The sequence below is a fragment of the Trachemys scripta genome, chromosome 2, assembly GCF_013100865.1.
Source record: "Trachemys scripta elegans isolate TJP31775 chromosome 2, CAS_Tse_1.0, whole genome shotgun sequence".
Taxonomy (NCBI): Eukaryota; Metazoa; Chordata; order Testudines; family Emydidae; genus Trachemys; species Trachemys scripta.
In genome coordinates this window covers 209775223-209796488 of record NC_048299.1, presented here as the reverse complement: position 1 = coordinate 209796488, position 21266 = coordinate 209775223, and the positions used below count along the sequence as shown (strand labels likewise).

At 38.7% G+C, this 21266-nt stretch overlaps 1 protein-coding gene across 3 annotated transcripts in view; it reads right to left on the bottom strand.

Annotated features, from left to right (window-relative positions):
- Positions 1-21266, bottom strand: part of ASXL3 (ASXL transcriptional regulator 3) — a 148437-nt gene that overhangs the window by 103310 nt on the left and 23861 nt on the right. For all 3 annotated transcript variants that reach the window (XM_034762846.1, XM_034762844.1, XM_034762845.1), the window contains 2 exons: positions 20669-20751; positions 13836-13838 (listed from right to left, as the gene is read on the bottom strand). In XM_034762846.1, the coding sequence (XP_034618737.1) occupies positions 13836-13838; positions 20669-20751 (86 nt within the window). The remainder of the gene's footprint in view (positions 1-13835; positions 13839-20668; positions 20752-21266) is intronic.

Genomic DNA, 21266 nt, shown 5'->3' with positions numbered 1-21266 from the left:
TTTTTGTAAGTAAATAAAAAATACATATTTCAGGTAAAGGAAAAGTGTGTTAAATTATGCCAATATCTAATAATTTTTAAACCAGTCCAAACACACTATTTGGTGAAATAGCTGGCAATTGTTGAATGTGAAGATTTTGTTTTCATTTGATGGATGTTTACTGATATATCTTTTCTCTCCAAAATTGTTAAAACCTAAAAAACGGTACTGACAGTTTGAAAGCCAGAATGTGACATGAAACTGAAGGATCTATGTATGGAAAGAGTTTATGAAAATCTCACATTCTGCTGAGAAGGCCAGCTTTAATACAAATATGCTGTAGAGAAAAATAGTGCACATTTTCTTTCAGCTGCTTTCACTAACAAAAGTCTCAATATGTTTAGCTGATCTTAATTATTTTACTCCTTTAATCCAGTATTTTAAAACTGACAAGTTGCCAAGATGCTGTCCTGTTTGAATTTCCCACATTTATGTGCAGTTTCTACCACACACTTTTCTGAATTAGTAAGATTTGGAATTCTTGCTTAAAATTTCTAAGGAAATGATTCCTCCTGATCCAAAATTCACCTCATGCCCAATGTCTACATTTACATCAAGTTGGAGGAATATCAATATTGTAAAGATTTTACTGTTTTTACTTAACAAGGATGAGTTTTAGGCCCAACTGAATAGGGACCACAATGTTGTTAGCTTCAATCACATATAAATTTGGATTCTGCTGCTAAAAGCATTCTAATATTGTTTCCCTGACCACAGTGACAATGATTCAGTTTTTTATTTTAAGAGCTTTTGAGACCCTATTATAAACATTGAAATATACTCTATTGGGAAACAATTTTGACCCTATACCATCATTTCATTCCCCCTCACCTGACCCTTCTCCTCTTTCCTAGGAAGGATATTTAAGTGCAAATAAGATTTTTATTCCCTAGCAGTTCATGTTGTCTCCTCACATCCTGTTTGTGATGTCACAGCCATCAATACAGCAAATGTGATATAAAAACAGAAAACTGACTTCAAAAAGAGGAAAAAACAGCAGGAAAACATGAACCAAGGAACAAAGATGTTTTCATGGAAATGTCATTAGTAACAAAATACAGGCAGGGGGGAATTGAGAGGGTGGAGGTGGGGTGGGGAGAAGAAATGATGAAGATACAAGCAGAATTCATACCTACTACAGTGATTTCTCCCCCCTCCCCCCCCCACACCCACCCACCCAAAGTGATCCATGAAACATTTGTGGATCTTTAAGAATGGGTTGCAATTATCTGTTTTGTTTTCAGATGCAAGGAGATCTGACCAGTGTGCTATGAGATACGAAGCTACATGTCTTCAGCGACCTCCTCCATCAAGGAGAAAAGCATTGCTGATATATTCTGAAAGGAGTCCAATTCAAATCCCTGGCCAGGAGGATGAGCACCATGGTGGGACAACAAACAATGGCTGTGAAAAAACACAAAGAAAACTTCTAGGCAAAAAAACCCCCAACACTCTAGATTTAAAGATGCCTTGACTAGTTGCAAAGGAGTGTAGAGAACAGTGGATTTAAATCAGTCATTTAGAAATAAAATCTCTTTTTAGCACAAAGTACTCTGGAAGTCAAAGATAACAATCACTCAGTGACTTCTGATCTAAAGCTAACAACCATAGCGAAGCCTCATTTTATGATTCCCCTATTTCTGTGCAAAACTCTGCAAGGACAGCACCTTTTATTCTTCCTTTAAAATATCAAAAATGCAGGAAACTAGCATTTTTCCCTCCTTGTAAGCATTTGTGATTTTCTCCTCTGCTTTTTACGGGTCATTATTTTTCATTTGATTTGTTTTGAAAGAGTGACAGTTTACAATTTTGACACTGAACATCAAGTGGGTTCCCCCCCTCCCCCATATTTCATTTTTATGTCTTAGTATATCAGTTTTATACAATCTGGGGGGGGGGGGAGAGAAAAGAAAGTGTGGGAAAGTATCCTCCTATTTCTACATAAACATTTATATTTAAACAATAAATGACAAAAATAATTTAAAAAATTTAAAAAAACAAAATCTATTTCGGGGGATATTAGAGTAGAACAGCAGAAAGAAGAATCTTTCCTCTATAATAAAAGCTGGGTTGGGAAAATCCTATCTTTCTGTAGTAATTTACCCTTTAAATACCCTCAACTCAAACATCTATGAAGTGATACCAAGAAATGACACTGTCACAAACAAGACTGGCTATCAAGGAAAACCAAAAATAGTGATCTTATAGTAATACTTCTTGGTATCAGAATTAAATGTCAGCAGAAGGATATCTGCTTGCCTTTGACTATTTCAAAATAAATGTAACTGCTAAAGTTTTGCTGCCTAGCACAGTCAAGTATGTCTAAAATATTTTTATTAAATACTCTCATCTATCAGGGAACACTAGAAATATACAGTCTGCAGTTATGGTATATACAATTAAGAAAAAATCAAATTTTATATGGCCTAGAGTACTGGTTACAGTTAAGATTGTGTTTTTGAGGAAACACACATTTAAATATGGAAGGTATGCTGCTCGGATTGGAATATGCACAGTGAATCACTATGCGGAAGAGGTTATAGTTAGCAGTGTTCCATTGTAAACACCTCCTTTCTTTCCTTCAAAGTACTAGGCAGATTATTTAACCTTCATGTTTTAACTTGGCCCAGCTGCAGATTCCACTATTACATGTTATGTTATCACTAGCTCTTCTTTGTTCTTTTTTGACCTTAAGTTCTGAGAGTGGTTTTTAAGCTTAGCATATGGTAAAATCTCAATATACTTGCAAAACTTCATTACATAACCAGTCAAGGTTGTTAGGTGACAACAACAATACTACCTATCACATCACTTGCAAGATCCAAGCACTAAACTGTGGAGAAATGAATAATTAAGGCAATCATAAATTTATACTGCCTTTGTAACAGACAAGCACATTATTCTTACTGGGTGAAATCTTGATCCCTAGTCAATGACAAAGATTGCCATTAACTTAAATGGGTCAAAGATTTTATCCACTAATTACAAAGAAATGCATATTTCATCACAAAACAATCTTAACTCTTACCCAGGAATTGTTAGGATATTTATTTAACATTTATTATCATCTTGATTTCAGTGTCTTAAATACTTCCTTTTGGAATTAAATGGTAAACATTATTAGATAATATATTTATCAACTGAGAGTAGAAAGTTTGGTAAGTACTTGTAATTCATGTTTAATGAGAATATTGTTTATGTATTCTTCAGTAAGAATCTATTTAATGTTTACCTTATGTATTCATGGTATAAATATGACACTGATCCTGCAAATACATACTTCATTGGACGTGCATATGGATTTCAAGTTAGGCATGTGCTTAAGTATCTTCCTGAATATCAGAGCCTCCCACTGCATATCAGAAAATGTATCTAGTTCGCCAGATAGGTATGTTAGATATGCGTACCTAGCCCAGCCAACATTAACTCCAAAACCTGGTAAAAAGTGCAGGGGGCCTATGCACCAACAGAGCTCGGGCCTGCCTTCTGGCCCTTTTTCCAACCAACCAGAATACTTTGCAAGAGACAAGCGTCCTCTCCTATTTACTCACCATGAACTACCCCCCCACAACAGACCTAGATTTGAGGGCTTACTTTTGGATTGTGGCGTAAAACGCAACTATTTTTTCTAGTAGGGCCAACTCCACGTGTTCAAAAAAATAAAAAGTTTGGCCCATTAAAATCATAAGACTGGTTTAAAAATAAGGAAATGTTAAAAAAAAAAAACCAACCACAATGTATTTTGGGTTCTTTTTATTTGTCTTATGATTTTTGAGACTTTACAGTTCACATTTTCAAGCTTTAATCCACAACCATGACAGCTAGAAACTAATGTTAAAAATTAAAATCTGAGATTCTCAGGCAGTCATATGAAATAGGGATTTAAAAAAATAATAATCAAGTATTGTGAGATTCAGGATAAAATTGAGAGAGCTGTCAAGTGGTGGGGGCGAGATCTACCACGAGATAGGAGAAATTGATGGTTTTGAATTTTTTGGTGTTTGAAACTCATCCATTGGAAAAAGTTGCCTCCCTCTCCCCTTGAAACCTTTATAGGGACACTGGGCAGTGAGATACTAGGTTGGGAAAGGGTGGCTTAGTTGTATAAACGGCCTTTGAAGCCAATCCTGTGGTACTTAACTGATGTCTGGGACCAACCCCTCCTTCCTACAGTTTGAGATAGGAGTACTTCTATTCTGTTGGTGGTCAGGGAGGCAAAGCAAGGTCCTTCGCCTCCCCAATAAGGCCTTAAATTTTCAACCACCAGATTTGTTTTGGTTGATAAGCTGAAGTTTGATGTCCAATTCAAGTTTCCCCCATTGTGAGGAAATTCCTAGTTACTTTGTGAATAAAAAAATTGAATGGGTTTGGACCACACTACATCTCATAGATACAAGAGGACATCCACATATGGCAAAAACTAAGACTTCTCTGGCTGCGTTTTGGCCACTGACACTCATTGAGATACCAGAGGTAGGGAGAACGATTCAGGTCACAGTGTGTTATTTGGATCCATGTCTTTCTGGATGATAAGAACTAATATGGAAGAAATGGGTACAGGTGAAAAATTTTCAATGCCTCCCTTTGAAAAGGCAGTTTGCGGTAATAAAGAAGCTTTTTCCTCAGGAAATTATCAGCACTTGATAATGACAATCTGGCCAACTACCTAATCTTCCTTTTCCAGCTAAGATTATGGACCAGGTTGCCACGCAACCCTCACAGTATTTTGATGTCTAAGATCTCCTTAATCTTTATCTGTCTACTGCAAATCTAGGAAAGCAACTCTCTCCATAATATCACTGCCTTAGTTCATGCATTTCTATACATCATCTGGTGGAATGATATTTTGATATAGCTGGTTAGGTTTACAACTTTGTAACAACTCTTGCAAAAAAACAAAAAAAAAAAGTTTATTTGATATTTAGCATGTATGAAGAGGTTGAAACTGGGCTGATTTTCACCTGCTATCAATCCATAACATGACCAAAGTTTAGTAGCTCTTGAGAAAAGATTATAGCCAATGCCATTTATTTTTTGCAAGTTTCTTTCCCAGCCTTTTCACCCTCTCAAGTCTTAGATTGTCTCTCGCTTTTTGGCTGGGGTAGTTGTAGAGGAAGGATGTCATTCTTCAGATAATGTGGTTCAATTTCTAATTGACTCAGATATTTAAAATATTTTAATGGTCTATTTAAAAAAGAGATGGACTGGTAGCACAAATAAAAATAAATTAACATAAATAGTGGAAAACAACGGTGGTTATTTTCAGTACAAATGAACAATTGTCTTGAGATATGTATAATATGATAAACATGAAAGTATTTCAAGCTCTTCTAAAAGACAAAGAATATTATGATAGCCCTTGGTTGGATTCTCAAAAGCAGATAAACTGATCTCAATAATAACTGAAGCAGTTCCATAAAGAAACAGGTAAAAGCTAAAATTTTATCTATGAAGGCTATATACCGAGAGGGAGATATTCTAGAAGCTACACATTTTTCTGGTTTCCATCTAGTGAACAAGCATCTTCTACCAGATAAGCTTCGAAATTCCATTGTCTACTCTCCAATTGCAGGTAAAGTACAGTCCATTAAGAATGAGAAAAGAGAATCTATTTTGTCTCATTTACCTCTCAAGGCAAATAGCTCAAAAGAGCACTCTGTAAGAAGATTTTCTATCTTCTCATACCATCTTTACTGTTTGAATAACTACAGGTCAGAGGATGTTAATGTCCCTAAATTTTGTTTAAAAAATTCATTAATCCTATTCACAAAGGTAAAAAATTGGCTTCTACTTGTCAATTCCTCCCATTTACACCTTGAATATTTGCCAGCCCAAGGATTATTGAGACTTCAGTGTTCAGATATCAAAGTCATCTGTATTGATAAATATTGAGTTGTATGTGAATTATGTGCAGAAAATGGGAATTTTTCATGTGGCTTAACCAAAAACTAACCATATATTAAGTAGTACACTTTTTTCTTTCAGATAATATCATGTAAGCAATTAAGAAAAATTTCTGTATCAGCATACTAATTGCTTTTCATTTTCATTCTGCTTTCACACTGAAAATTGGACAAAGTAATTTGATCTCACAGTAACTTAAAAGATTGGTATAAGAATCGAGAAAAATATGAGAAGAAAACAGCACTAATTAGCTTTAAACAAAATAAAATATACTGCATTTAAAGTGTCTATAATATTCCTTCCTGAAGAGTTACACTTGATTTATGTCAAAATCCTTGTACAGAGAAGTCTTCCAGTCATTTTTGGTTTTATTTCTACACAGAGATGTTTTGGAAGTTAAAATATACCAATGTAGGAATAACACATCTCAGAAACAGACCCCAGAATGCCCCTTCTACCCCATATATACACTTCAACAACTCTCCACCAGCTCCCACTGACAGCCTCTACACACATCCCAGCAGCCCTGAAATATATTCTGCTCACCACAGCCCCCCAGCATCTCAGGCATACTGGCCACAACCTCTAACATCCCCTTCTCCTCCAACATTCCAGCCCTCAATCCTGCACATACACCCCTGTGCTCCACTCACCCCCACCCACGCGGCTTCCCAATACTCCCCACTAACCCCATAGCACAGCAACTTGCCCCCAGGATCTTCTCGGCTGTGCACCCTCCTCCACCCCTCCTTGATCAGTGCTCCACTCCTGTCCCAGCTCGGATTGCCACTCCTGATTCCAGCTGTGATGGAGGAGCAGCTGGGCCAAATGGCACTGCCTGCTAAACTGTGCACAGGGTTGCAGCATCACTCTAGTTTTATTTTGGGTTTTCTTTCCAGTGGTTGGGGGCCCCTCTGAGATGGAAGCCTTGTGAAAGAGTCCTGAGTGCACATTGGTTAAGATAGGCCTTCATGGTAGAGAGTTTGAGAGTGTGTCCCCACATCCTCCTATCAGGATCACTTAATCTTCCCCCTGCCAGGGTTTTCTGTATGCCCCTATTCTCCTTTCCCCTATACCAGGATTCCCCATGTCAGGGACTGTGTGCACTCCCCCATTCTGCCCCCACTTCCTCCTAGTCCCCCAAGTTATTTGTCTTCTTTCTTTCTGAGATATAGATCATTGAGGGTATCAACCTGTAAAACTATATTAGGAGGACAACAGAGGAGACTGAGTATTGTTATACTGGCAGGTATTAATGGGTGCCACTAACTAGTCCTTTTATCTATAGTCAATTACAGAGGTGTTTACAGCTGTGGCAGTACTAATCAACTGTCAGGGTTCCATGTATCCCCCATTTTTCCCCTTTCAGTTTCCATATTTTCCCCTAACAGCAGCAGAGAGTTCTGACCATGAAGGCCTGAAAAATTGTCTGAAATTCTGAATTGATTGGATAAGAAGTTAAAAAGTTATTACATTACAGACAGCCATTGAGCTGAGCATAGGCCTTCACAAGCTCAGGCTACCATCAAACCTCAATGAACTAAAGATTTCTTAAAATGCTAAGAGGTCTGGACAATAAGGGGCTCCTATTATTAGAAAACCAATTTACAGTCTACCTTCTTTTAACCAGGAGATGTTGGCAAAGCTGGCTGATTAAGACAAACCTCAGAGAGCATATCACTCTTTACATAATAGTGGTTAAGTTAACAAGGGTTCAGATGAACACACTCTGACTGGATATAGGTAAAAAGGATTAAATTAAGCAAGGGAAAATTCTAAGATTATCAGGAAACTGCTCCCCAAAAAGGAAGATCTGTTAAATTAGGGAAAAAAACCACCATGTTAGTCATTTTAAACCAAACTGGAGAAACCACTGGATACAGGGAAGAAACTTGCACTGCCAGGGGAATGGATTACTGATCTAGTCAGACTTTCTCCCTCTTTAACTTCCACGTGTGTATGAACGGATTTGTACACATCTGTAAGAAATCTTAATTTCTCTCTCTCAAAAAAGATGCAAAATTTAAAGCAGATTAATTTTTTTACTTAGAAGAAAGAAAAGAATTATAAAGTCAACTTTTGCTGCTATATTGCCAAAGGGAGGCTACACCTTCCCAGAAAAAACACTGAAAGCTGTTCTTGACATAACCTGTGTAAGTTTTAAAGTGACAATATGTATTTGGGGACTCCAATACTCTAGTTTCCATTTCCACACAAGTTTTGTTAGTTACTAATTTGGGTCTCTCAAAAAATTCTATAACTGAATTGTATTAACCATGATGAAGGATAGATGAACACAGGTTGTCTTTGTTATATAAAGCATCAAAAATATAGAAACATTAAACCTTCTATTTCACTATGAAAAGGATGCTGAGCATGGAATTTGTAGAAAGGACCACATAACTTTTATTTTCACAGCTGATGCCTATTTCCTACCTCCAAACAGTAGGTGGGTTGGACCAATAGGAAGTGTTGATTTTTATCCAGTGTAGTTGGTAAATATCACAAATAAAACTGTCATAAACAGATAGTTACGGGTTAATGCCTCTTTTACCTGTAAAGGGTTAAGAAGTTCACCTAGCCTAGCTGACACCTGACCAGAGGAACCAATGGGAGGACCAGATGGTTCAAAGGGAATGAGGAAAGTTCCCTTTGTCTGTTAAGTTTCAGTTTGGACCGGAGTGGGAAAGCTCCAGAATTCAGCCTCTTATTAAGTAGTGAGTATTAATGAAGGAAATAAATAGGTTTATGTTTATTTCTTTGTAACCTGTCTTGTGCAATTAGAGGAATAGTCAAATTGGGTATTTTGGGTATTTTTTTGTGTAACTAAGGGTTTGCCCAGGGGAACATCCCGTGTTTGGAATCTGTTGTCTGTGAAAGTAGCTGGTATGCTAATCTCTCCCAGAGGGTTTTCTTTTACCTTTCTTTTCTTTAATTAAAAGCCTTTTTCTTAATACCTGATTGATTTTTCCTTGTTTTTAGATCCAAGGGGGTTGGATCTGGATCCACCAGGAGTTGGTGGGAGAAAGGATGGTTAATTTCTCCTTGTTCTAAGATCCAAGGGGTTTGGATCTGTATTCACCAGGGAATTGGTCTCCCAAGGCTACCCAGGGAAGGGAATTAGCACTTTGAGAGTGGTGGCAGCGGACCAGATCTAAGCTGGTAGTTAAGCTTAGACGTTTCATGCAGGCCCCCACATTTGTACCCTAAAGTTCAGAGTGGGGAAGCAGCCTTGACAAAAACTATCAATTATATTACCGTATATACTCGCTCATAAAGCACATTTTTTTAGTAAAAAAGGGAAGCACCAGAGAAGGGGGTCGGCTTATGAACGGGTATAGAGAGGGAGAGGTGGGACACAGCCCCTCTCCCCAACAGAGGGAGCAAAGAGAGGCAGCAGGGCCAGAAGGGAAGAGGTGGGGCCAGAGTCTCTCTGCTTCTGGCCACGCTGCTCTCCCCCCAGCCACCGAAGCAGCTGCAGCTCCGGGGCTGGCAGGCTGCAGCTGTGCCGCTCGGCCACGCCCCCCAGAGCAAGCTGTGACCATGTTGCCCGGCCCGCCGAAGCACGCTGCAGCCATGCTGCCCGGCCCATTCTGCTGGAACATGCTCCGGCCGCGCTGCCCAGCCTACCGGAGCAGCTCCAGCCAGGCTAGAGACATCCTCCCCTGGCCCTCCCCAGATAAGGTGGTGGGAAGGGATGGAATGGGGAGAGTGTGGGGGTCCTGGGCTAGGGGGTGAGGTCATGTAGGGGGTGGTCACAGGGGTTACTTCCCTGATCCCCAGTTTCTCTCCCCTCCCCCCCCAAAATTTCCCCATTAGTTGCTGTCCCGGCCCGCCAGGGTAAGCGGCTGGTGCACTGGGACACTTTGTTTACTTAGATTTACCTCTGTGCCTGCGGACACTGGAGGTAAACAAACCATCTCGGCCCCCCAGGGGCTTATCCTCATGGCCCGTGAGCCAAAGTTTGCTGACCCCTGAATTATAAGGTCAGCTTATGAACGGGTCATAAAGCTTTTCAATTTTTACGTATCCATCTTGTGGGGGTTGGCTTATAAATGAACCAGCTTATGATCGAGTATATACGGTATATTATTAATCATTTTCATTGTAACAATTGTTTACTCTCCCTCCCTCCATACTTAGAAAAAAGTAACTTCTGCAATATGGCACTAATACACAATGTGGATCCTAATTTGAGCTGTAACAATGGAGACTTGGACACATTCAAAGACAAAATGTTTTTGCTTTACAGACCTTAAATGATGACATTACTAAACATGGATTAACTGTAAAATCTTCACACTTTCACTGTATGTGCTATAATTTCACAGTATAACTACAATATAGCACATATTCCCTTTAAACAGGCTTCAGGCACTTAATACTCCTATCTAACCCTTGGGGAAAAAACAGAATGGGTAAACAAAAACTGAAATAACTATATAAGTAAAATGAAAATATGTTTTCATTATAGCTAGGAAAGCAAGTGTCTCATACAGATTACATTCTCATTTTCGCGGTCTTCATAGTGAAGTACTTTCCAGTGTTATTTCTTGATTTAAAATAAACTATTTTATTGCTGACCCTTTAGAAAACCAAGCAACAGTATTTTGTATAACCACCTATCCAACTTTCACAGAAGTTATGTCACACATTGCTGTACCTAGACACATCAGACTATAGTATTACAGAGTTCACTAGGTGGAGAAATGAAGCACTGAACAACTTACAAGCAAATATATTAATCTAAAAGAATAAAATTAATCACCTTATGTAAGAGAATCAACAGTTCTAAGGCCCCAGTTCACTAAAGCACATAAGCACATGCTTAAATTCTTTGATGATCAGCACCAATGTGCAGAAGGGGAAGCCTTAAAAAACACTGTAACTGATGTAAACTCTTGAAGATCTAAGGGAAATGATGGAGTGACTAGATTGGTGTTTTTTATTTCTACAAATTAGTTATGAAATCTGAATATCTGTAGACACTCAGCTACTACATATAGTCAGTTTACAACAGGATACAAATTATATTATGGGGTGCCTGTATTTTATCCTCTTTATTTTATATATTTATACATATATGCACACACAGAGTGTAGATAAATCTCTGATAATTTTCATATGACTTTACATTGTGCCTCTTCATATAACCTTGTGGTGGGTCTACCCACGTGTGACCTCTGTTTTCATGGAACTTTGTATCAAAGCCTCATTTAAAAACTTTGCATTGCCCTTGGTATAATATTATAGCCCCTAAGGATAGAATAAGATAGAAGAAAAATTTCTGTTTGCTAGCAGTAGAACAAGAGCTCTTCCCCCCCCCCCCACTCTTAATCAATTGCCCTGTTGAATGAATGAGGTGTGAATGAGGAAGGCATGGAAGGCAGCACCTCCAGACAGCCTCAACTGTTGGAGTGGGGCTGGAAGCCAGACCCAAGGACAATAAAACGTGTCAAGTGGGCTCATTAAAGACAAGCAGACATACTGACGGCCTCGGGGGTTAGAAGCAAGCACCTTCTTTTGGAAACACCCTCTTTGCAGCATTGGGACAACACTCAAAAGAAAGCAGCACAAAGGACCAATGGACACAGACACAAAGTTTAAATCTGTTATAGATTTGCATAAGAGGAAAGCTGCTATAAAAGTGAGGTGTCTTGCAGAGGACCCCGGGTCTCGTCTTGTCAACATGGGAGCATCGATCCGGATCGGCAGAAGCCCGGCTCCACCCCCTCCCCCATCTAACTCACCTGGCCAGTGAAGTAAAGGGCAGCAACTAATTGGTAACAACAAGACGGAGTGTGTTTGTGTGTGTGTGTGTAAGTGTAAGTGTAATATATTATATGCATATAATACAGTGTTAGTGAATACACGTATTACTAATAAATGTGGCGTTTTGTCTTATTCCCCCTGAAAAGATCCTGTGCAGTACTTTAAGTACAACAAGAGAAAGGTCTAGTGGATAGGGTACTGACTGGGAGTCACAAGACTAGGGCTCCATTCTCAGCTCTGCCAATAACCTGTTATGTGATCTTGGGCAAGTCACTCCACCTGTCTCCATGCTTCTCTTGTCCCTCCATCCTATGCCTTGTCAATTTATATAGTAAGCTCTTCAGGATAGAAGCTGTTTCACACTATGTGTTTGTGCCCAGTACAATGGGGTCCCAATCCACTATTATAAATACAAATACGTAATGTTAATGGTCTTTTCAACTCTCTCCTAAATTTAACCCACATGATAATAAATCTGAACTTAAATTTATATCTGAGAGAAACATAAAATTGATACCAATTTGACTCATGGAAACAACTTATTTTCCTGCACTGTCCCTTAAAGCCCCTTGACAAAGCTTCCATGGTGCTCCAAAGTGGAGAGAAGCAGCGTTAAAATATACAAATTAGGGATAGTTTCTACATAAACGTGAACTAAAATAAGCCATCAGTGGCTAAAATATAATACATTAAAATATGCCTAAAATGATGAATTTTAGAATTATCAGTCCAGAATAGTGTAACCAGGATTCAGAAATATTTACAAATAAAAACTGTAGTCTTTGAAACCTCCAATTCACCTGTCTGCAATGGAATACTAGGGATCTTATTGTTTAACATATATTGCTACAGCATCTAAAGACCACAACCATGTCAAAGTTCCATTGTGCCTGTGTACAAACATATCATCTATGCCTGTCTCTTCCCCCAAAGAGCTTACAGTGTAAAAAGACAAGTAACAAGTATCTGAGACAAACAAGAGGGCCAGGAGGGAAGTAGTGGAGACAGAGTAGCAAATATAATATGACATGCACCATTCTTGGCTAGTCAGTGACAGTGATTGCAGCTGTCCACCTGCATTGCCATAATCAGGTTGCAGTCTGCTATATGGATTATGGAAGAGATGAGTTTTGAGAAGGTACCTGAAGGAGGACCAGAGAGGGGATCTTTCTAGCAGTCTTTCATTGAAAGAATGGGTAGAAGTTGCTCAGACACAACTTCTCTCATCACTCCATAGCCAAAAACTGCATCTGTTGACGCATATGCAATAATTCAGACATACCAGGTGAAAAAATGCACACGAGCTTTATTTCTCTCTTCCACCAAAATGTCCCCTCTCTGTCCCAAAGATTGACTACACAAAGGCAGAATAGGTTCTGAGATTGAAAAAAACAATGTGCTCCTTCACCTGAATAGGCCTCCCAAATACAATCTAGCAGATTAGAGTTACCTTAGAAGTTTTGGTCCCCATCCTTGGCTCTTCCCATAATAAGACAACCCAGAAGACCAAAAATCCTTTGTTGTTCCAAAGCTGAATTTTAAGGTTCTATAACAGTCAAAGGGCACATGCTGCATTCTTTTTTATTCTGAGTGGAAGAATAAAACTGGGCAATGACAGTATTTCTTGACCAAGAAGAAACCTTGAAATTACTGGAGAAAGGAAGAAAAGCCTCCCTATACCATGGAGAACCAGAAATAGGTTGGCAGTAAAGAGAACAGAGCTGCCAAGCTCGTTTACCCTATTTGCAGAAAAGCAGCAACTGGGAAAGGGTTTTTAAAGTCAGCAACCCCACAGACATAGAACTCAAAGGCTTAAAGAGAAACTGGCAGAAAGATTAAGGGATGTAGAAGCACTGGGTAAAATATCAAAAGCACCTACATCACTTAGGAGCCTATATCCCAGTGACTGTAGATGAGACTTCAGCTCTTTTTAAAATTTTATCCAACAGGTTTAACAAAGACAGAAGGGATAAATGCCCACATGAGATAGAGCACTCAGAGCTGTGACCCAAATGGAGTCCCCTGAGATTCCAAAGAGTCCCTGAGGGCTACCAGTGCTTTCCTAAAAGCCCTATATTCAAGGAAATTGATGGACATTTTTTTCCTCTGAAAAGAATCACTTCCTCAGGCTCATTCTGAACTCAAAATAAGGCCTTTAGTGTCCATTGTCCCTATTACCAACCCAGGAGATCCACTTAATAGGTGACTTAATTAACTAACTGAATAGGGAGGCTTTCCGCAAGGACAGGAGAATGAAAAGAGTCTTATATGTTTCTGATGCATTGATTCCAGAGAGGATCAGAAACTGCTGGAGAACCTGAAATCATAACAATACAAGACTGAGGCAATGTGCCAGGATACTCAGTAGGTACAGCTTCGGTAGGACACAACAGCTGTTCTGGAATTGAAGCCAGAAAAAACGAAAAAAGAATGACTGTCAGAGACACTACCTCCTGTGACAAGGTCTCTGTTTCAAGACATTTGGGGGTTGGAATGGACAGGTCCTTGTACACAAAACTGGTGCAGTGAAAAAAGATTCAGGATCCACTCCATTTGTTTCACCTTAGAAGCTAGGCGCTTAAAGAGTCTGGTGAGCATACTGTTTAGGTTAGGTGCTCTCCTTTGATGGCTCTTCTCAGGTAACAGATGAAGTCACGGGCTTACTTCCAGGCAACATACTGATGTAATATTTCTACACAAATAGCATAAATCCTCTAGCAGAAAATCTTGAGAATAATTACCGTCCTGCTCTGGCACCTCCTCAGGCTCTGAAATCTCAGTATCAGAAGCTAGGTGAGAAAAGGCTATTATCACCTTTGAGGATGAGAAGCAGAAAGGTTTGAGCTTCATTGTTACCTATGACAAATATCTCTTCTTAGTCTTCCCAAAGAAGATTATCATCACCAGAATCTATCTGATCCTATGTAGACAGCATGACCTTAGGCAGAGTAACAGCTGCACAAGAACGATAACCAATGTACTTTTTGGAGAGGAGAGGGGGATGAGGGAGAAGGACTTTAATTGACATTTCCTGTAGTAACTAAGAGGGAAGCCAACTCAAGAAGGAAAGAGAGGTAGGGTTAAGAATTCTATGGGTAAGTTACAAATGCAGTAAAAGTAGCAGAGTGAGCAAGATTTCTTACTTCTTCTAAAGCAGTGGTTCTCAACTTGTGGCTCGCAGGCTGCTTGCAGCCCAATCAGCACACAGCTGCAGCCCATGTAACATCCTCAGGGCCATACAGGGAATATTGGATGAGGCCCACAATGGTAAACAGGTTGAGAACCACTGTTCTAAAATAATAATGATAGTAAAAGTAATAGGTCAATCACAGTTACTTGAAGATACTCAGGTCAAACATTCCTTAACAGCAAGAAGGGTAAGGAATTATCTTGCCCCAGAGTTCAGAATCATGAGTGTGACAGAGGAGAAGGGCAAAGAGATACGGGACCTGTGGGTTAAAGTTGCATTCCAAAAGTTAAACATTTCTTGCCCCCCTTTTCTTGGTTTATTGCCCTTTTAACAAATAAATAACAAATAAGAACAGGAGATGGAGTATCTGTGATTCATAATGTTCCAATCTTTTATTTGGGAAACTTTTGTTCACTACCTGTCCTAAATATAATTCAGACATATTTGAAGCTTGTACTTTTAGCACATATATCTCATGACTCTGGAATGAGTTGCCTTTTCATTTTTGGGAAGCCAAACTGGTTTCCATTTTTCAACAAAAATGAAAATATACTTATTTGATGTTTCATATTTATGTAAAGCGCCTAGAGCATTCTATAAGGAATCCTGTATGTACTGCAGGAGTTAAAAAAAAAATTCACTTGCCCTTGGCCAGTGGGTAAATACTCCACGTTGAGTATGGGAGCCTAAGCCATCAATTTTGGCAGAATTTAAACTTTCACTTGAAGAAAAAGCTTCTAGGCCTTTCAAATGTCAATCTAATGTAAACCAGCATAGTGTTGTATTCTTGAGTCTGCAGACAGTGAGGTTCACTGCCTCTGCTGCTGTTCGTAGCTTCCTCAAACAGCAGCAAAGTGAATTTATGTGACTCTAGCTCAGTTTCCCTACTGTTGTTCTGAACCCTGTAAGCAGCAGTGAAGCTGTCACAAATCATGTCAATTTGATGATGCTGCCTAGGAAACCTGTAAGCAGCAAAAGCTGGCGTGGAGTTATCCCCACCCACACCTGTCCACCTGCCAAAAACCATGTCAAGGCAACAGGAGGGGTACAGTAGCCAAGAGTTGTCTCCTCTCACATCAGCCAGGAGCTTCTGGAAGTGCCAAAAATCCAACCAATAGCTACCGGGGTTATGGAGCATCATACATATCAGACAATTACTATCCTGAGACTAATAAAAGAGAACAAGCACTGAAAAGTAACTCAGGATCAGTACCCACTGTAAAAATCCCAACACCTACTCCCTCTCCCATCAGCTGGGGATAGTGGCGGGGCTGAATTGTTCATCAGGGCATTCCCCTTGAACATCACTAGTGGTATACCCCTCCTCATCTTTCATCTATCACTTCATATCTGGCTACTAGGTTTCTGGTAATTATTTCAATCCCTTTGACGTTTCTCTAATAATTAAATTGCCTGCTGTTGGCAAGTGAGTTAATTCTTTTCAGAATCCTTTTTTACCATCTTACACTCACGCAAATTACCATTATAATTCTTTTTAACTGGAAATAATTAGAAGTGGTTCTGCACAAAGATTTCTCACAAGTCCTTCCCTACTACACTATATCGCTTGGACTCTAAACTAGCATGCAGCAAAACTGTATAAACTAGAAAACATGGAAGCCAAACAACTTTTGACAAAGTTGACTTGTAAACGGAAGTTATCACTGTGAATGGCTGCCAGAACGTTAATTTTGTTCAGTCTTTCTAACTGCCTGATAAATTCTCACATAGACGAAACCTACTGAAACGTAACAGGTCCTTATCACCATGAGCACATATTTTTAATCACACCTGGACATTTGCAACTTTACAAGATGTGAAATTGATGTTTCCTACCATGTAATTTTTATAGTGATTCTGACATCTCTCAAAATCAAACATCTACCCTTAAAATCATTGTGGATTTTATCCCATTTTTAAAAAATATTAGAACACAAGTGTTTGTTTTAATTAAACCATATATCTTTCTCAGTATCCCCTCTTGACTTAGCCTGTTATAAGAAACATTATAGCAAATACAGGAAATAAAATTAACTAAAATCTCCAATTACATACACACATTTATTTTGTTTTTATGAGGAAAACAGTAGGTTGGAAAGCTATGGAAGTTGGTAATGGAGCAGGAAGTCTCTCTCAATCACCAATTCAAATTTGGCTCATGTCAGTACTATCCAAAAATTGTTATCATTAAACCACTGCTTAGTGGCCTACGTGAAATAATTTGGTATTCCCAATCCAGTTAAAAGTGGCCAGGTGGCACAATTGACACCTTCATTTGTAATCTCAGCAGAGAGGCCAGTGTTTAAACAGGCACATAGCTAAACTACCCTGTCTCCAAGAAAAGCAGTTATTTCAGAATAAGGTTGAGGTACAATGAAAGGTAAACTTGAAGTTTGCACTATTGTTGCATGCATTACACCTGCTCTGTAGATAAAAGACTACAGTCTCAAGGGATGTCAGTTTGCTAACACTTACATTTAGACACACAAATAATTTCTTTTCATTAGTTAAGAAAAATGTCAAGCTTTTAGGCCCCAAAATTGTTTACCTTAAAAGTTGGTTTTCCTTCCAGGTACAGAGAGGAGGATTGGCCAGATGATGATCTTTTTACAAGTGATTGTCGCAGCAGGAAAGATATTTAAAAAACAAAACAAAAACAAAACTGAAACATGCATCTCAAACATGATATAAATCTGTGCAAGTGTACTCTTCTCCAGCACAGCTTATGACCATAGTTTTGTTTGTTTTTCCCTTGAGGTGCACCTGGATATGTGGTAGTGTTTTTGTTTTTTAAATTTTCTCCCTGCTGGACTTAATTTGGGTAGAAAAACAACCAAACTGTTGGGGAATTCCACATCTTTATAACATCAAAGAGAAATAAATGTAAGGGCCTAAAAGGCAGACAGAGTCCTCCTAAAGATTGGCCGCTAATGGCAACAATAAAAATGTCAAAACTTAAAAGTTATTAATTCTGAGTTGCTAATACAGCAAGAAATTTTAGATTAGTTACATGCAAAATGACTGAACTGAGCAGTCCTTTTGTTCACTATACACTGGAAAGGCTGGAAAAGAATTCCAGGAGAACTTCACCCAGAATTGCTACAGGTTTGCTGATAAACATATCAGTTTAAGGAAGAGGGAATAGGATACATAACCCTTCACTGCTGGTTCAAATCCAGTCCAGTTGAAAGAAAGTCATCAAAGAATGAAGGCTGTTCAGTGGTCCAAGACACTTTGGTGGTCTCATTACAGCTTTTTTTTTTTTTTTCCGGGGGGTACAGGTTGACTACTCATCACAAAATCCACCACTACTTGTAAGTCTCAGTAGATAGCAGTATGGAGACTAAATTGAGATACTTGTGAGGCTTGTGAGCCATAGAGATGGTCCCCTGCAGATTACAGTTAAAGTAGCATGGCTAAATAGGATAAGTTTGCAGAGCCTGCTGCTCTGTAGAGGAATTTAACTACCAACATTCTCAGTCAAAAATCTTTCATGAGCACTTAATTTCAACTATTTTCAATGCAGTAGAAAACACTTAATCCAAACTTTGTTTAAATTTAAACTCGGTTCTAAAAAAAAAAAAAAGTCACAATTTCCAGACAACTGCAACAATCATAATTTTTAGGCTCCTCAATTTGGGGCTCAGTTAAAGAATAGACAATATAGAGATTTGTCCTGCCTTTAATAGTAGGAATGCTCATCACTACACATGACATTCCATATAGTTAGTTACTACTAATTACCCAAACGTGTGCTGTATTCATTTTACAGCATATACATACTGAACCACAATATAAATCATACAGAATAAATAAATAAAAATAAATTAATGGAGATATCCCATCTCCTAGAACTGGAAGGGACCTTGAAAGGTCATCGAGTCCAGCCCGCTGCCTTCACTAGCAGGACCAAGTACTGATTTTGCCCCAGATCCTTAAGTGGCCCCCTCAAGGACTGAACTCACAACCCTGGGTTTAGCAGGCCAATGCTCAAACCACTGAGCTATCCCTTCCCCCACTTGTCAATCCTTTTCTTGCCTGTCACTCTGAGTTCATGCATTACTACAAGGCTGATTTTCTGTTTAGTAGGTTCTTCTTCCTGTTGTATGATTTACTTATATTTACTGTCAAAAGAAGTATTTTTGTTTTCTGTATTTTAAGTATATTAAAGAGCTAGCTTCACCCCTACCCAGTCTCTGTACACTGCTTCCTCTTTAATACACCATGATGGGGAAAAAGCACTCTAAGAATTATGAAGAGGTGGTGGTATTATTATAACAAGAATTATTAGAATAGAATTGTAAACCAAAGTTCAGTAGCATCATATCATAAGACTAAAAAGAACAATCAGAAGCTCATTCGTTGCTGTGGAGTATCTTAATATACAATTTTCAAGTGATTTCTTTTGAGAGACTTTTTTGTTGTTTGCATATCCTTGTGGCACAGAGCTTAAGCTCAGACATTTATTTTCTAAGGCTCTCTCCTTCTTCCTTGGCACTGGCACAAACATTTTAAATGATTTCTGAACAGCAACTACATTTGCAGAGCTTTAGAGGGCAAATTCGGCTTCCACTTACATAGAATACTATCCCTGCTGCTGTTCATTCCACCAACACACACTTATTAGGTCTTACAACATGCTCGTATCTAGTTTACCAGTAAGCTGCATGGTTATATACTGTGCAAGACTCTGCACTGCATTATTCCTTCTGTTTCTTAGAAAATGTTTCTGAATGACAAGAAACATAACACAGTACCTAGGGAAGATTATTTTGGGTAAACAGTATAAATTCAGAAATAAGAGATATAATGCATTACTATTCTACTAGACTAGTTGTCTTTAAAAGCTCACTTGCCCTACACTTTAGATTCATAGATTCATAGATTATAGGACTGGAAGGGACCTCAAGAGGTCATCGAGTCCAGTCCCCTGCCCACATGGCAGGACCAAATACTGTCTAGACTTAGGCGCCACAGTAAAAGGATACAATTAAAATAGAAGCAAATGTGTACCTTTTTTTGCTGCCGCAGGTCAACACCTACTGACACAGTATCTTTGAAGAGAAATTCCCTGTGAGCAGTCATCCCTCAACACCAGTCATAGAAGAAGAAAATGCACCCTGTATTTGAGCATCATTATTACTTTCCTCCCCAAACTAATCTCTCCTTTCCTGTTAGAGTAATCTGTCATTTTGTCTTCATGTCCAAATCCCAGTTATAGCTTAGATCACCTCACAGTTGTGATTCAGGAATAAGGAGCTGTATGTCCATCTGAAGCAGAATGCATTGAGCTCGATCCAAAGCCCACTGGAGCCAATGGAAAGACTGCTACTGACTTCGTTGGGTTTTGGATCAAACCCCATTACCCCAACCTACTCAACCCTCCAGGGGTTTATCCATTGCAATCCATTTCTGCATCCAAATCACTTTGCAATAAATTGAGTCACGTGATTATTTAAGAAACCTAAAAAAAACAAACAAACAGGTGAGGTAATCTCTTTTATTGGCCCAACTTCTGTTGGTGAAAGAGATGAGTAGGTCCAATAAAAAAATATTACCTCACCCAACCTGTCTCACTATTATCCTGGGACCAACACACAGCTACAACACTGAAAACTAAAAAAGTGAGATAAGTTTGCCATGCGCTGACATTCCGATTTAGCCAGTGCATATTACTTTAGGAATGGCATACAGTCCTCACTACTACTAGATTTCATTGTTTTCAAAGAAATTGTAAGAAATATTGAACATATAAATACTGACCTTGTTTCTTTTAATCCTTCTTTCTGAATGACTTCCAGTATTTGTTTTGCAGTCATTGGTGAGTTGGGGTGTTTTTCCAATGCCTAAAAAGAAATGATATATATGTGTAAATAAGATACAATAATTCTGTGAATTTGAAAGGTTATGTGTTCATGCACTTTTTTCCTAATTATTTTTGGAAGGGGGATTGCAGTGTTGAGACTGCAATCCCTCCATCTGTTGGAAGGCCAGATATAGTCCAGGACACTGCAGAAAAAGTGAGATTTACTTGCTGCTTGTGTGCATCATCTGCTGAAATGCATGGGAATATTCTTCCAAAGATACAAAGTAAACTAAAAAGAGTTAAAATATGAAACCTATTTGAGAAGACCAATACGGCAGTACAGTTTCTCTGAGGCAGGGGGAAAAAAGAGCGCGAGAGATTGCTAGTTTTTGCTCACTACTTTAAAAACAGTATGAGGTCACTGAAGTACTGTGCTTACATTTTATGATGACCTCAGAAACAAAAAAGGCTAAAACCTTCTGTTTGCAAAGGAGGAGCCACTGTCAGAAGTGACATGATAGGTTTCAAATTTTAAATGCTTTTTGTTTTTAAAAA